The sequence below is a fragment of the Pongo pygmaeus genome, chromosome 9 (assembly GCF_028885625.2).
Source record: "Pongo pygmaeus isolate AG05252 chromosome 9, NHGRI_mPonPyg2-v2.0_pri, whole genome shotgun sequence".
NCBI lineage: Eukaryota > Metazoa > Chordata > Mammalia > Primates > Hominidae > Pongo > Pongo pygmaeus.
The window spans coordinates 56,199,808-56,215,848 of NC_072382.2; the positions used below are offsets into that span (position 1 = coordinate 56,199,808).

Here is a 16,041-nt window from a genome sequence, read left to right on the forward strand (position 1 = left end):
AGGCTAATTTTTGTATTTTTAGTAGAGATAGGGTTTCACCATGTTGGCCAGGCTGGTCTTGAACTCCTGACCTCAAGTGATCTGCCCACCTTGACCTTCCAAAGTGCTGGGATTTCAGGTGTAAGCCACCATGCGCAGCCCACACTTGGTTTTAAACATGAGCCCCTCTAGTCTAGTTCTGTGACTTGGGGCAATTTGCTTAATTACCTCTAAGCTGCTAGCTCATGGAGGTGTGGGAAGAATGAAGTGAGCTAAGATGTGGAAAGCCCTTAGCGGACTCTCTACCCACACTCGATCAACAGCTGTTCCTGCAGCCAGTGCCTAAGACCTCAGAGGGCACCAAGGGCTGATAAAGGACAGGGCCCAGGTGTCCTGATTCCTATCCTGGTGCTCTTATTTCCAGCGTCACTTCCCAGACTCCCCTAAAGATGAAGGCAACTCAGAGGGGAGAGAAAGACGTTAGTTACCCAGAGTGGGCATTAACGTAAAAACGGGGCTAGTCAGATCCACATCATAGACGTTTTCCTCTTCCTCCTCTTTGTCAGACATTTGCTCTTTATCATTAAGACTTTTTCTTCTGATAGAAAACCTTGAAATAAAAAAAGGTTATATCTTTTATAATCTTTCCAATGATTATAGCGAACAACAAAAAAAGAAGGAATGGGATTGATGGTGATCAGACTGTCATATTTTAATTTTGAAAATGCAAATTGAGAATCTGTGAATCCTGAATATGTATTACCTTAAGACTAATAATGCTATTGGAATTATAAAAATTTCATATGGAGCTATTTAGTTGCCTCTACACTTCAGAGAACAGTTCATGGCTGGGCGCGATGGCTCATGCCTGTAATCCTAGCACTTTAGGAGGCCGAGGAGGGTGGACTGCCTGAGCTCAGGAGTTCAAGACCAGCCTGGACAACATGGTGAAATCCTGTCTCTATTAAAATTAAAAAAAAAAAAATTAGCCGGGCATGGCGGCGTGCACCTGTAGTCCCAGCTGCTCAGGAGGCTGAGGCAGGAGAATTGCTTGTACCTGGGAGGCAGAAGTTGCAGTGAGCTGAGATGGTGCCACTGTACTCCAGCCTTGGCGATAGAGTGACAATCCATCTCAAAAAAAACCAGAAACAAAACGAAACAAAAGCCATGCATGTAGACCAGCTGAGTCATTATCTAAGCCCTGGTGCTCTTCTCAGGATTGTGAGCTGAGCTGATGACTTGATTCAATAAAATGAGACCTTCTCCCAATTAAAAAGATTGGTATGACCCTCACTGAAGGAGAATGCAAGCAGAACAAAAGGAAGGAGTGCAATGCCTGACATTCCTTTGCTGGCCTGGTGCTGGCTGGCTTTCCTTTGAAAGCACTTAAGCCAGTCCCTCCACCAGCTATTGGCAGGAACTGTAACAGAGACCACTAGAACACAGCTCAGGAGGAAAGAGGGAATATCGAATTCTTTGGGGAATCACACAAACATAGCAAACTGAAAGTCTGGGCATGCACCTATGCACCTGAACAGGTATGTAAATACGTGTATGCATATGTGCCTTTGCATTTTATGTATGAGTGTACACTTTTGTCCATGCTTATATGTAACTTTTAATGTGTGTCCACATGTATGGCTGTATGAGTGTGAGTGTACAGCTGTGCATCTGTATGCACTTGAGTTACAACTGTAAAATATGTGTCTAGAATGTGACACTTGATCATTAATCCTCTTTTGTGTGTACAAGTATTAGTTATCCAATTGTGCAGTGTGGCCAAATGCACTGCTCATCTCCAGTACAGGATCGAATTAGGCAGTATCAGTGAAAGCTCTGGGAATTATAAGAACTTTAAGGGCAGGGGCTGGGGAGCTTGCATCTGCCTGGAGTGGACTCATCCATGTGTATGACATGGCCCCTGAAGCCCATGGTGCCTCATTCAGTAAGGGGTGTGGTGTAGCCTGAGCAATGAGCAATGTCGCTGACCAGAATCACACAGAGCAGCAGCACCACTGTGTGGACTGGCTCCTCACAGTCTCCCATGGTCCTGAGGATGTGCCATCAAAGAGACAGGGGCTGGGGGACAGATAAGGACAGAAGGATCCATCCATCACCACAAACACCCAGGCTTATCTCCTCAGAACATGAGCTCTTCTGTTCTTCTAGAACCGGCCCCTCCCCTACCATTACTCTTCTCCCCTATGTCCCTCTCCCTTCAGAAAGCCCCAGCACGCAGGAAGGACTGTGAGGATCCGGATGTTCAAGGCAATCCCTGCTATAAGAAATCTTAGTTATTGAGCCAGGTGTTTATTATTTTATTTTTTAAGTATGTTGGGATGTGTTAGGACTAATGCTGGGGACTGTCGGCTGACACCAAACCGCCCCCACCCTTATATTTAGGCCTTCATGCTTTCTGCTCAGGGAAGCGGCTGCTACAAGGCCTGGGGTCCCCATATTCCTATGCATCCTGGGATCAGCTCACATTTTACTTCCCTTCTTCAGCTTTCTCTGTTCCTTCCCCAACCTGTGCTGTATGAACTGCTCCCTGGAGCACATTGTGTCTGCTTCGCTTAGGAGCTTATCACGTGGTTTCTTAGCTATTGACTTAAGTATTCCTGGAGCACAGTCTAGCTCCTGCCCTTACAGACCCAGAATCCACTAGAAAGGAACTTTCACCCAATGTCCCAGGCAGCACAGGTGGGTGGCAGCTCCTACCTGTACAGGAAAGGTGCAACCGTGGCAGTGTTGGGATGGTTGTATTGCTGCTGGGGCTGAGGTAGCTGGACACTGACGGTATTGCTTCCTGTGGTCTGGGTGGTCCCGACGGACCCACTGACAGTCTGGCTGCTGATGCTGTGGTTCAGGGTGGTCCCGCCTGGGCCTTTTCCTTCTGAGGATGCCAGGCTGGAAGAGGAACTGGAGTGTCTGCTGTCCAGCTGGGGCTTCTGCTGGGGGAGTCCTGAGCTTGGCTTCCCACTCCGGCTCCGCTCCCCTTCCTTGGAAGGCGCTGGGGCACTTGGGGATTTCCCGGGCATGCTCTTCATTCCTGGTTTTGGTATTCCACTGTGGGAGGGGGCCATGGGCTCCTTCTTGGCACTGTTGAGCTTCCCCCCTTTGGGGATGAAGCTGGCAATCTTGGAGGACTTTTTTGGCATCTCGGGCACAGCTGCTCCACTAGGGTCTTCTTTTGGCTCCTCCTTGACGTCCAGCCTCTCCGTCACAGAGGCTCTCTTGGCAAGGTCCTTGCTTTTCTCCTTATCCTTCTCCCGCTGTTGTTTCTCCTTCTCTTTCTCATTGCCTTTCAGAGAACTCTTCTTGTTGGTCAGTGCCCGGCTAAAAGTCCTCTGGGCAATGCCCTTAAGTGCAATCTTGGGGCTGCTGGAAGCAGGGCCCACAGTGGTGAGCATGCGACTGGCGGCCTCCAGCTCCTCGCTCTCTTCGAAGCTGGGCAGAGTCTCCAGCCGCTCACAGCTTGTGTCCCGGGACCGCGGGCCCTCACCTGCCTTTGAGCCCCCTTTACTGTTGAAAAGTTTCAGCTTTTCCAGCATGGACTTCTGACTGTTGGGGGCCGGCTTCATGGCTTCAGGTGTGGGCCTGGGGGCCTCAGGCCCAGGAGGCTTGACCGAGAGCATGGATACTGTGGCACTGTGCTTCACGCTGAGGGATTTGCTGCGCCAAGGCTTGGTGGCCGTACCGGGCTGCGGGATGGCCGAGGAGGTACTGCAATTTGTAGGGGTGGAGCTGCTGCCGCTCTCCAAGGAAGCAGGTGCATTGTCACTCATTCCGGGGTGGGAGGAGGCTGAGCTTGCCAAAGGCTCTGCAGAGACAGAAGAGAGGAGGCCTGAATCATACTTGTTGACCTGCACTGAAGACCAGGGAGGGTCAGCCATGGCCACACAACCAATCACTCCCAACCCAAATGCCATATAGCTCCATTGCCCACTTTGTGGATTATCTGTGGTTAGGTTTTAATTCCTGGTTGACTTCCTCCTGCTTTCCATACTGCACAGTTCACATCCCCCTGACCCCATCACATTTTGGTGGCATGTGCCACGTGAATGCATGCGGGTCTTAACAAATCTTAACAGATACCTGCACCATTAATATAGCCAGTGCAGGAAAGAGTAGGAAATACCTACCATTTTCAATTATTCATCCCATAGCCTGTTTCCCAATTATGGGAAAGAATCAAGAATTATCCAACTTTAAGCAAACAATGTATCAGAGACATTAAAATACAACAATTACAAAAATAGAAAAGAAGGAGAAACCATGTAGAATCTTTAAAAAAGAATAATTACACACAAAAGTTGTTAAAGCCTATTAAAGCATGTAAGTTTTTCCCATGCTGGCACATTTTAAAAGTTGCAAACGGCTGGGTCCAGTGGCTCACACCTGTAATCCCAGTACTTTGGGAAGCCGAGGCAGGTAGATCACCTGAGGTCAGGAATTCAAGACCAGCCTGGCCAACATGGTGAAACCCAGTCTCTGCTAAAAATACAAAAATTAGCTGGGTGTGGTGGCACATGCCTGTAATCCCAGCTACTTGGGAGGCTGAGGCAGGAGAAGTGCTTGAACCTGGGAGGTAGAGGTTGCAGTGAGCTGAGATCATGCCATTGTACTCCAGCCTGGGAAAAAGAGTGAGACTCTGTCTCAAAAAAACAAAAAAACACATTGTAAACATGGTTCAGGTTGACTTAAAAACAGCTTTTTTTTTTTTTTTTTTTTTTTTGCTTAAGAGTGTAATCTATGCAATGGCTTCACTGTGGGCAAGAAAACACACAGGTTATCTGAAGTCAAGGCTTCCCCTTGGCGCTCAGTGAGTATTTCCCTGGCCAGACTCTTTTCTCAGAAAAGCCTCAAAATATTTCCAAACTAGAGCCAGAATTGTTCTAGTGAGGGCAGGCTCCAAACTAACGGCTAGTCACCAAGGTGGCCAATGTGACAGAAGTGGAAACTGCAGCACCCTGCTTCAGTCAGTGCCCGGGATGATGCAGCCTATCCCTCAAGGAAGGATAGCTGTTGGAGAGAAAGTGCCAGGCAAGGCACGTCTCCACTGGGCCCCGTGCCCACGCCCACCCACACTCCATGCCCAGTGTGCACGGCAGACAGGATACACCCCTTCAGCCCCCCAAAAAGCACCTTTGCATCTGCAAAGTCACAATGACATGACTTACCTAGCAGCAGCCACTTTCTCCTGCAATGATTCCCTAGGAAAAATCCTCCAACCGGAGAGGCTGCCCTTCCAATTGTCACAAGTGTTTTCCGTTAAACTGCTCATGTTTCTAATTAACTTTTGTCATCCACAACTACTCCAGTGCCCAGAAGCCTGGCGGGATTAACGGCTGCTTCTTCTGCCTTTTTTTTCTTTTTTCTTTTTTTTTTTTAATACCTATGTTCCACTGCCTTCTAGCAACAGAGTAAACTGTATATAGAGCGGCTTTTTATGATTTAAAATTCAACGGCTGCTGAAGCCGAGCGAAGGCAGCCCCTGTGTGGGGCGTAAGCACCGTGCCGTGAGAGCTCACAGTAGAGGAACTGCCTCCTTTCACTCTCAGCTGCTCGGGGAAGCCACAGCTCCAGGGTGATCCAAAGCAGACCTCCCAATGTTTTAAAACACATATATCTTCCTGACTTACTGGGGATTTGGGTTTGGAGGGAGGGTGCCTCACAATCCTCCCTAACAAAACTCAAGGGGTGTTGTTGGATGTTTTCCTGGGGAGACTGGCTTGGAATCAGGCTCAGAGAACCCACCCACACTGCTGGCCTGTTAGAGGATTGCTACAGGCTTGACGTTGCCCATCAGCGGCCCGCTCAGTGTCAGGAGGCTCAGTGCTCAGCACATTCTGAAAAGGGGTTCCTGCCCCTATTTTAAGAGTGAGGAAACTGAGACTTAGGTAGTGCTAAAGAATAATCTTAAATTACACAGCCAGAAATGCAGATATCTGGGATTTGAACTCAGGTCTCCTGACATGGTGTCATAGCTACCTCCTTTGATGAAGAATGCATGTAAACAGCCACTTAAACAACAAGAGCACTTTTAGGAACTGCCCATTCTACTAGCTTATGTATGTTCATGACATCCATGGTGGGATACAAACCAACCCTGCCATTTGAAATACAGCAGCCTACATCACAGAGGATGGCTCTCCGGCTGAAATAATAGTGAACCACTGATCCTGAGTACCACTCCTCCTAGGAAAACTGCCTTTCCCTTTACCTGAACTCAGATCTGGGGCAGACATAAAGTTTTCATTCATTCATTCAATATATTCATTCATATCTATCTATTCATTCATTGAGCTCCTAATATGTGTCAGATACTGTTTTAGGTACTTGGGATCCATCTATGAAAAAACAGATAGAAATCTCTGCCTTCATGGAGTTCACATTTTAGCAAGAAGGAACAGATAATAAATTTAATTAAATAAACTATATTATTTGTTAAAAAACAGTGCTAAAGAAAAGGAAGGGGGTCTTGGGGCAGGTTGCAACACTGTCCTTATAGGAACTACAAGATCATATTCAAAGGTATGTTCCTCTTTCCTAAAGAAGTTTTAGGAATAGTCCCCATGTGTACATGGATCAATGTGATCTTACTGCTTGGAACTACTCTGAGGCTTGCTCAGAAATGGATGTCTCTACTATCATTTCTATTTTTTTTTTTTAAACACTAACAATCGCAGCTAGAAATTAACCAACTAAGTAGCTAATAACTGACCCAGAAGAAAACAGATACTTGGCTTGTCTTGGTGAAACAGCCATCTGAGACTCTCAGGCCTGGTTTATATCACGTGGCATTTTCCCCTACTGTGTGCTTCACCAGGATTCTGTCCATACCTCTTCCATAGAATGATTTTGGAGGGCCAGCTACTTTATAAAATGCTCTGGGAACACAGAATTGAATAAAGCTCCTGCTCCCTAGAACTCACTGTCTCGGGGTGCAATGAACCTCAAAACAAACCATGAAAACAGTGTAAAAAGTGGCAGAGGGCTCTATGAGGTGCTATGAGAACCGGAGAATTAGTAGGCTCTACTAATTTGCCCTGAAGAGTTTGGGAAAACTTCCTGGAGGAAGTGATCCTTGTGTTATCATGTGGTGCTTCTGCTATAGGTCGGTTATTCCCCTGGTCTTGGATTTCCTCCAGGACAGAGACTCCCCGCCCTGACTCATCTTTGCGTCCTAAAGCCTGCTGGAGCATAAAGATTCTTATGAATTGCTGGTTGGTAATTTCGACATTTGCAAGTCATATTTAAGGCAACAGAGATGTAGGATTTGTGATGAGTCTTCAGGGTTTTATTAAAACTCTTCAGCCTAAACTCAGGAAAAAATTCAGATTAAAACTCAGAGAATCAGCATTTCTATGTAGTATTTAGTTTGGGCTCCCCTGGTTATTAAGTCATGGGGGCATTTCAAGGCTACTCATTATGACTATAAAAGGTAGCACCTGGGTATGATTCTGAATTTGGTTTCTAGAGCAGAAGGCTTGAGTGGTGCTAGACAGGGGGCACTAGGGCATCTGAGGACCAGGTCATCAACATTCTACACTCATGTCACAGCCAGAAGTCCCCTATGACATGAAGGGTATGTCAAGTCATGAGTGGTCTTGTACAAAGTAACTTGATACATTTCTATCATTCCTAGGATATCACACCAGTGATCTCAGAGCTTGGCTGAGTGGCTGTTTGGGGCCTGTTCCTCAATTTGTCCGTTTCTTTTTTTCTTTTTCTTTTTTTTTTTTTTTTGAGATGGAATCTCACTCTGTCACCCAGGCTGGAGTGCAGTGGCTCGATCATGGCTCACTGCAACCTCCACTTCCCAGGCTCAAGTGATTCTCCAGCTTCAGCCTTACAGATGAGTACCACCAACACCTGGCTAATTTTTGTGTATGTGTGTGTGTGTTTTTGTAGAGATGGAGTTTTACCATGTTGCCCAAGCTGGTCTCGAACTCCTGGGCTCAAGGGATCCAGCCACTTCAGCCTCCCAAAGTGCTGGGATTACAGGTGTGAGCTGCCACGCCTGGCCTTCTTTGTCCATTTCTAATCCTGGGGTCCTATGACTCCTAGCATGAAGCTTTCCTCAACAGGCTTCTCAGATAGTAAGTTAAACAAAGGGGAGGTGTGGGTGGGTAGGCTGGACCTTGAACTTTGTCCCCAGCTCATGGCGTGATTCTAGATATGCCATTTTGCCTCTCTTGGCTTCAGTTGCCCCATTTGTTAGAAAGAGGATGAGCTATTTCTCTAGTGTCCTTTTAGCCTTGCTTCTATTCAAATCTGGGCAAGTCTCTGAGACGACCTCTGCGGTTGGGTGATTTCCAATTTTGATGGAGAAAACCTGCTGGGTCAAGGTATGGTCAACATTAGATGAGCTGCTTGTGAATTCAGAAATGCTAGTATCCTATGAAAACCAGTTTGGGGGAAGGTGGGTGGGGTGAGTTCTTCAAAATGAAAAGCACTTATTTCCCTGATAACTAACAACTCTTGATATTTTCCTCAAATATCTGAACCTTTGTTAAAGCAAAGGAACCTAAGGGGGAAAAAGAAAAGCATAAAAGAATGTTTTGAACATCTGTATCCCCCAAATGATGATATGTGGGCCACTGAAGTGGATGAGATTGTTTTGGATGTCACATGAATATTTTTATATTTTAAAAGTCATATTTATTGCTTATTAGATATATTAGAAACATATTGGAAAATGATAACTAGCCATATATAAAATAAGTTTCATGGATATTAAATGTAGATTTAAAATTTGAGCTAGTTTAAAGAAAATACGAAATAAAAAACACAAGTGGCTCACAGATTTGGAAAAATCATGCAGAAATTTTATGAAAGACTGAAGTGGGAGAAACGCTGTTACATTAAATCAAGATATACTCATATTAAACGTGTTCTTTTGAAAAACGTAATCAACCAAATAGAAATCAAACCAGAAGGCTCAAATAAGGACTAGGTTCAAAACTACCTGAAATGGTTAGTTTTTAGAGCTTTATTTATTTCCATATATTTGTCTAGTATGTGATATTTTGCCAGTTCTGGCAACATGACCAGGCCTTGTTGAGCCAAAGGTAATTTTAAAATAGTAGCTGTGACAATTTTTGACCACATAGTAAAAACACGGTAAGAATGATATATCGCCATCCAATGAACAGCCACTTCTCCACATGTTAAACTGAAAAATATCAAGATATACTCTTATTATGTACAATAAACTCTGATATATGCTACTCTAGTCTGTTCTAAAATGCTGATTGCAGAGCCCTTAAACAGGTGTTTTTTGTTTTGTTTTTTTTGTTTTTGTTTTTGTTTTTTTAAAGACGTAGTTTTGCTCTGTTGCCCAGGCTGGAGTGCACTGATGCAATCTCGGCTCACTGCTGGAACCACAGGCACATACAACCACACCTGGCTATTTTATTTATTTTATTTTATTATTTTATTTTGAGACAGAGTTTCACTCTTGTTGCCCAGGCTGGAGTGCTCACTGCAACCTCCACCTCCCAGGTGCAGGCAAGTCTGCTGCCTCAGTCTCCTGAGTAGCTGGGATTACAGGTGCCTGCCACCATGCCTGGCTAATTTTTGTATTCTTAGTAGAGATGGGGTTTCATCATGTTGGCCAGGCTGGTCTGGAACTCCTGACTTCAGGTGATCCTCCCACCTTGGCCTCCCAAAGAGCTGGGATTACAGGCGTGAGCCACTGCGCCTGGCCCTTAAACAGGTCTTATGCCCCACTAGTGGGCTGTGCCTTGCAGTTGGAACACCTCAGTTCTAAAAGACCAGCTTACAAAGTTGGCCCACCACCAACTGACAAACCACTGTAAGAAGGAAAAGTTTCATTTGAAACACTGCAGACAGGATGCCTTTGAAGAAAAGGAATTTTTTTTTTTTCTCGGAGTTTAGAGAGAATGTTAATCCTCTGGTGGGGAGGGAAAAAGTTTGGTTTGGTTTTTCTGGCAACCAGACTTAACCTTCCCTGACAGGAACCAAAATGCTTTCTAAATGAAAATACTGTTTAAAGCAGATAAATAAAGCATTTCTTCCTCTCTCCTTCAGTGAGGGTGGACACTGGCCCCAGGTCTCTCCTGTCCCCAGCTTTTCAGTTAGGGAGACGTTGGTGGTCTGGTCCTGATGCCAACAGGCACTCAGGGAGAGTGTCCTGTTGATCCCAGCTCCTGTCACTGCTACTGTGATTTTTAAACCTGCCCTGGGGAGGTTTCTGGCCTAAATCCTCTCCCAAGTCTTTGGAGAACAGGTCTGATAATTGGGTGTGGGAAAATGTTTGTAATTTCCTAAAATTTGTCAAGGTATCAATCTTGAGTATTCAAATTGGTTAGTATAATTGAAACTAGGTTTTTTTTTTTTCTTTTAAAGTGTATTGACTCCAGCCACATGAGCTAGAGACTGTTTTCAGAGTCATCCTGGTCAGTTCTTGACAACCTGGTAGCCACCAGACCACAGAAGGGCAGGTGAACCTGTCTCGATCCACTTAGAGGTTCTGCAGGGTTCTTGGAGCCTGGCTGGAGGAGCCTTCTCAGTAGCACTGCTGTGTCAATGTCTAATATTAAGGATATAGCTTAAACACAGTCTTCTCTCCAACTCCATCTTGGAGAGGATCCCTGGAGGTACAGAGAGAAGTAAAGAACGTAAGCGGGGCATGAGGACAAACAAGGAATGGAGACAGGAAAGTGAGAGGGCATGGAGGGAGAGCGGGCTGGGCTTTGTATCCACATGCTTCAAGGATCTTTGTCTATAATTCCATACACTTCTAGAAAGTCTAAGATAGAATAAGGATGAGGATCTATATAATCAAATGTTTTTTAAAGATTGTTTGGTTAATGCAATCCCTATCAAAATTCCAGTGACTTTCTTTTTTTTCCAGACATACAGAAATCTATCCTAAAATTCACTGGAATCTCAAGGGACCCCAAAAATCAAAACAATTTTGAAAAGAACAAAGTTGGAGGCCTCACACTTTCTGATTTCAAAACCCACTACAAAGTTAAAGTAATTTTTTAAAAAGTGTGGTACTGTCATAAAGACAAACATATAGACCAGTAGACTAGACTAGATAGCTCAGAAATAAACCTTTGCACATATGGTCAAACAATTTTTGGTAAGAGTTCCACAACTATTCAATAGGGGAAAGAATGGTCTTTTCAATAAATGGTGGTGGAAAAACTGGATATTCTCATGGAAAAGAAAACTAAAGTTGGATTTTTTTTTTTTTTTTTTTTTTTGATACGGAATCTTACTCTGTTGCCCAGGCTGGAGTGTAGTGGCGCGATGTCAGCTCACTGCAACCTCCGCCTCCCGGGTTCAAGCAATTTTCTTGCCTCAGCCTCCTGAATAGTGGGATTAGGCATGCATCACCAAGTCTGGCCAATTTTTGTATTTTTAGTAGAGATAGGGTTTCACCACGTTGGCCAGGTTGGTCTTGAACCCCTGACCTCGTGATCTACCCGCCTCAGTCTCCCAAAGTGCTGGGATTACAGGTGTAAGCCACCACACCTGGCCTGGATTCTTACCTTATATCATATGCAAAGATTAACTCAAAATGGATCTAAGACCTATATATAAAAGCTAAAACTACAGAACTCCTAAGGGAAAATATAGGGCAAAACCTCATGACTTTAGATTTGTCAATAATTTCTTGGATATGACACCAAAAGCACAGGGAACCAAAGAAAAAATAGTTGGATTCATGGAAATTAAAAACTTCTGTGCATCAAAGAACACTATCAGTAGAGTAAAAAGGCAACCTACAGAACGGGATGGAATATTTATAAATCACATATCTGATAAGTGACTGATATCCAGAATATATAAAGAACTCTTACAACTCAACGTAAACATTTTACGTTGATTTTAAAATGGGCAAAAACTTGAATATTCTCAAAAGAAGATACGCAAATGGCCAATAAAAACATGAAAAGACATTAAACATCACTAATCATTAGGGAAAGCAAATCAAAACCACAACAAATGCCATTTCATGCCCATTGGAATGCCTACTATTTAAAAAATAAGCGTCCCTGACCCTTGTTATCCTGCATTGTGGTTAGTAGATGCACCTGACTTAGCTTACGTCCAAGAATGCCTGAAGTCTTATTAGGTCCCCTGAAATGGTGGTTAGAAAAATCAATAAACAAACAAAAACTATTATCCACACCAGATCTGTCCACAGGGCTCAAAATTAAAATCAGGTGCTCCTGATTTGTCCCCCTCTAGACTAACCATGTCAGTTCCTCTAAAACTAACTGAACTCAATGACTAGAAATCTTGGTGATGCTTTTAATGTTTTTTTCTTCTATGCATGGTAGAGATTTTGCTCTCTACTGGGTCATTTAAAATGTCATGTATGAATACTCCAGTATCTTGTGACAGTTTGATCAAAAATAAATATGCAGAATGTAAAAGCACATTATCCTAACAGACAGAATCCTTCTCTGTCCTGCATGAACCACACATTTCCCAGTTTTTCTCAGTGACTTTTTCACCCCAGAGGAAGCAGAAGAGGCCCTCGACAGCTGGAGCAATTACAGTTGTGTTTCTTTGTAATATGTGACAAGGTAATCCTTTTTCTTCAGTGGCTTATTTTGGATAAAACCAAGTGAAACCATGGGTGATGAGGTAATTCATTTATCTGCTGGTAGCTGAAAACCAGTTTTGTTTTGTTTTTTTAAAGAATTATCCCTTTCCAAAGTAGTTTTCACTACATTTTCTCCAAACAGTTCTACAAGGTATGTTCTTAAATCCCACGTAATGTTATAAAGAATTGGTAAAGCTAAACAAAGGTTAACTTGCTGGAAATATTCATAAGCAGCTGGGCTTATGTTTGACCCTATGCTAACACCTTAAAAGATAATAAATTCTTAAAATCTCTCCCTCTCTCTCACACACTCACCCTTTACATCAAATGTATTCTATACAAATTTTAAAAATCCTCCCACTCAGCTGGGTAAGGAGACAGATCATTTGCTGGTATCTGAAGGAAGATACCTTTAAAAATATAAGACATGCCTATTCTTTATCTTTCAGTTCTTGAAGCCACATCACCCTCAAAACACATCCTTTCTCTCTCGAACTTATTTGTTCAAAATCCCCAGGAGAAAACTTTTGCTTTAATTGGTCAGGCAATTTCTCTATCTTGTACCATATATGGCTATAAGAAAGTACAAAATTGGCTGTAGAAAACCATCTCCCTTTTTCCAAGAGTGTATGAAATTTCACAGACAGATTATACACACTTTACAGGGGGTAAATCCCATTCTTTCAAGAGGTCATTGTTCACAACCAGCAGCTTTTTGGCAGAATGCAATGGCTGTACACTATTGTAAATACATCCTTCTAAGATAGAGTTAGTTAAGGAATTCTGTAGGCCCCTTCCTGTAGGAGCTCAGCCCAATCTTTCTGCTTTCTATTGGGGCAAGGATGGGCAGCCCCAAATAGGGGCTTCCAAATCAGTGTTAAACCAGAATGGCTTCCACTGAACAATATAAATAGACAGTAAAAGAAAGAAGAGATTCCATGGTCAGGTAAGTTTGGAAAATGGAGGTCTAAATAGTAGTCAAATAGTTTTTTTTTTTTTTTTTGTCTACAGGACTTCTCAGAACCTTTAATGTGCCTATTTGCACTGAGAATATCCTAAAGGATAATGGGATGATAGTGTGCTTCTTAAATGTATTTTTGCCAGGGAACTGATTTTATGGGATAGTTTAAGGAAAAAGCCTATCATGGGATGCATTTTGGCAAACACTGTCCTAATAAAGGGGGTATAAAATGGGTTTACAAGCTAAATCAGAAAAGACAGATGTCCACTGGCCACTTACTAGGAGAGCTAGAAAAGGGAGAAGAAGATGAGCCCTTATTTCCCCCTGTGATGTTATAATCTAGTAAAATGTGGGATTCTTTCCTGCATTCGAGCATTAAACACCCATAAGGTGTACCTGCTTTCTTTTATTTACGCTGCATGGGGGCCAAAAGCTACATGAAAATAGGAAGTAGGTTATTACCAGGCAGCAGTATGCCTAAAAAGATTTCTATCGACAGTTAGGTTCACTGTGACTCACTACAGAGATGTGGCTGCCATGAAAATCCATGGGATCTTGGGTTATATTAACACAGGAATGACATTCAGAACAAGAAGGGTGAGGATCTTGCTTTGCTGCACACAGCCCAGACCACAGCTAGAATGGTGAAATCTTAGAATTTTTGGACCTGGAAAGGCTTCTTGGAGATCAGCTACTTTAAGGCATTCTTTTCTCAAAGCGGGCAACAGAACCATGGGCAGGTAATGACTTCTCCAAGGTCTCACATTCAGTAAATGCCACAGCTGCTACTAAACTTGAGACTCTGGAATTTGTTAAGTAACATAGCTTCCCTGGCTCTACCCCAAACTTACCAAATCAGAGTATCTCTGGGGAGGGACTCAAAAAGCAGGGGTTTTAACTAGCTCCCCAGGTGACTGTAATAGATACCGAAGTTCAAAAACCAGGTGTTAATAGAGTTCGAATCTTACAACACACACTGAGAAACTATAGTTTGCCCTAAAGGATGAGGATGACCCTAAACCATGCTCAAGGAAGAGTGGCCAAAATGACAGAGACCCTCAGCTTTAGAGAAGAGACAATGAAGGAGAAGGCAATGGTAGAAGAACTCTTTCGAACAAGGTGGCTTTCCTTTCAATTTTTCTGCCCAAAGACACTGGGAGGCAAAGAAAAAATGAAAAGTTACAGCAACACCTGCCAGAGCAATCCATGACTCAGGACCATTCTGAACAAGAGTGTTTGGACAGTGAGAGACCCAGGACCCATTACAGCAGTGGGTGTTAGGGGGAGCCCTGGGGTTCCCTGGAGCAATCTTGGGGACAGTTGAGGAGGGTGAGGTCAGAGAGTATTTTTAGCAATTGTGGAAAAGGGGAATTGAGTCAGCCTGTTTTTATATATTCTCTGCTCTGCTTCTACCAGAGCAGCTCTCTTTACATCTAAGATTTTATTGGACAAAAATTTTCCATGGCAAATATATTTATATAAACACACACACATATATATACATATATATGTATACACACACATATATACATATATATGTATACACACACATATATATACATATATATGTATATACACACATACATATATACACATATATACACACATACATATATACATATATATGTATATACACACATATACACACACACACATATATATATATACTCATAGCAATATTACTAACAACACATGTTAAGAAGGATAACATTCAACATTTACAGAGCATGCACTTTGTGCCAGGCACAGTGCTAAGCATTTTTATTGTTTTAACTTCTTTTATTCGTGCTATAAATCCAATGAGGTAGGTAATAATGATCCCATTTTACCAGTGAGGACAACTGAGGCATAGGGGTTTAGTAAGTTACCCAAGATCAAACAGATTAGGTCTAGGCAACTTTATTTCAAAGTCCACACATGTAAGCTGAACTTCTAGTCTACCCCACCTTGAGAAGGGACAATAAACAGGACTCTCAAAATATGTGCTTTTCTCTGGGCACAAGATATAGTATTTTCATCAAGCCTTCTGTCAACAGCTTTTAGAAACTTTACAACAAAGTTTGTTGACCTTTAACTCCTTCCCTGAAGACAAAGAGAATGTTTCCCTCCAGGAGGTTCTTTTTAAAAATAGGAACATCAGACAATTTAGCAGTCATTTAAATATGGTTTTTGTTCTTCAAAATTTAGGATGCTGGCAAAATGTAATCTTTCTGCTGTTATTTTTTCTGTCAATCAAAATCAGGAGCCAACCAAAGAACGAGCTTATTATATTTCTCTGGAGGAATCAATGCAGAAACTGAGAGCTGAATTGGACTATTATTCACTCTCTATGATTGTATTATGCCAAATGTGCAGGAACAGAAGAAAAAAAAGGAGTCATTTATCCTGATTCTGCCAAGAATGCAGACACTTAGTATCAGATAGATCAAACAATTTCAGGGCTTCACGGATGTGACTGATCCACACACAGCCCTACTAGATTTCTGGGCCTTTTCACCTGACAGTTGTC

General features: G+C 43.0%; 1 protein-coding gene across 10 annotated transcripts in view; it reads right to left on the bottom strand.

Moving 5' to 3' along the window:
• NAV2 (neuron navigator 2) overlaps window positions 1-16,041 on the bottom strand; it is a 779,302-nt gene that overhangs the window by 190,027 nt on the left and 573,234 nt on the right. For 9 of the 10 annotated variants that reach the window (XM_063671085.1, XM_063671084.1, XM_054438543.2 and 6 more), the window contains one exon: window positions 2,698-3,799. In XM_063671085.1, coding sequence (XP_063527155.1) covers window positions 2,698-3,799 — 1,102 coding nt within the window. Of the gene's footprint in view, window positions 1-2,697; window positions 3,800-5,159; window positions 5,282-16,041 lie in introns of those variants that run through there. The other variant, XM_063671087.1, reaches the window with a different exon arrangement.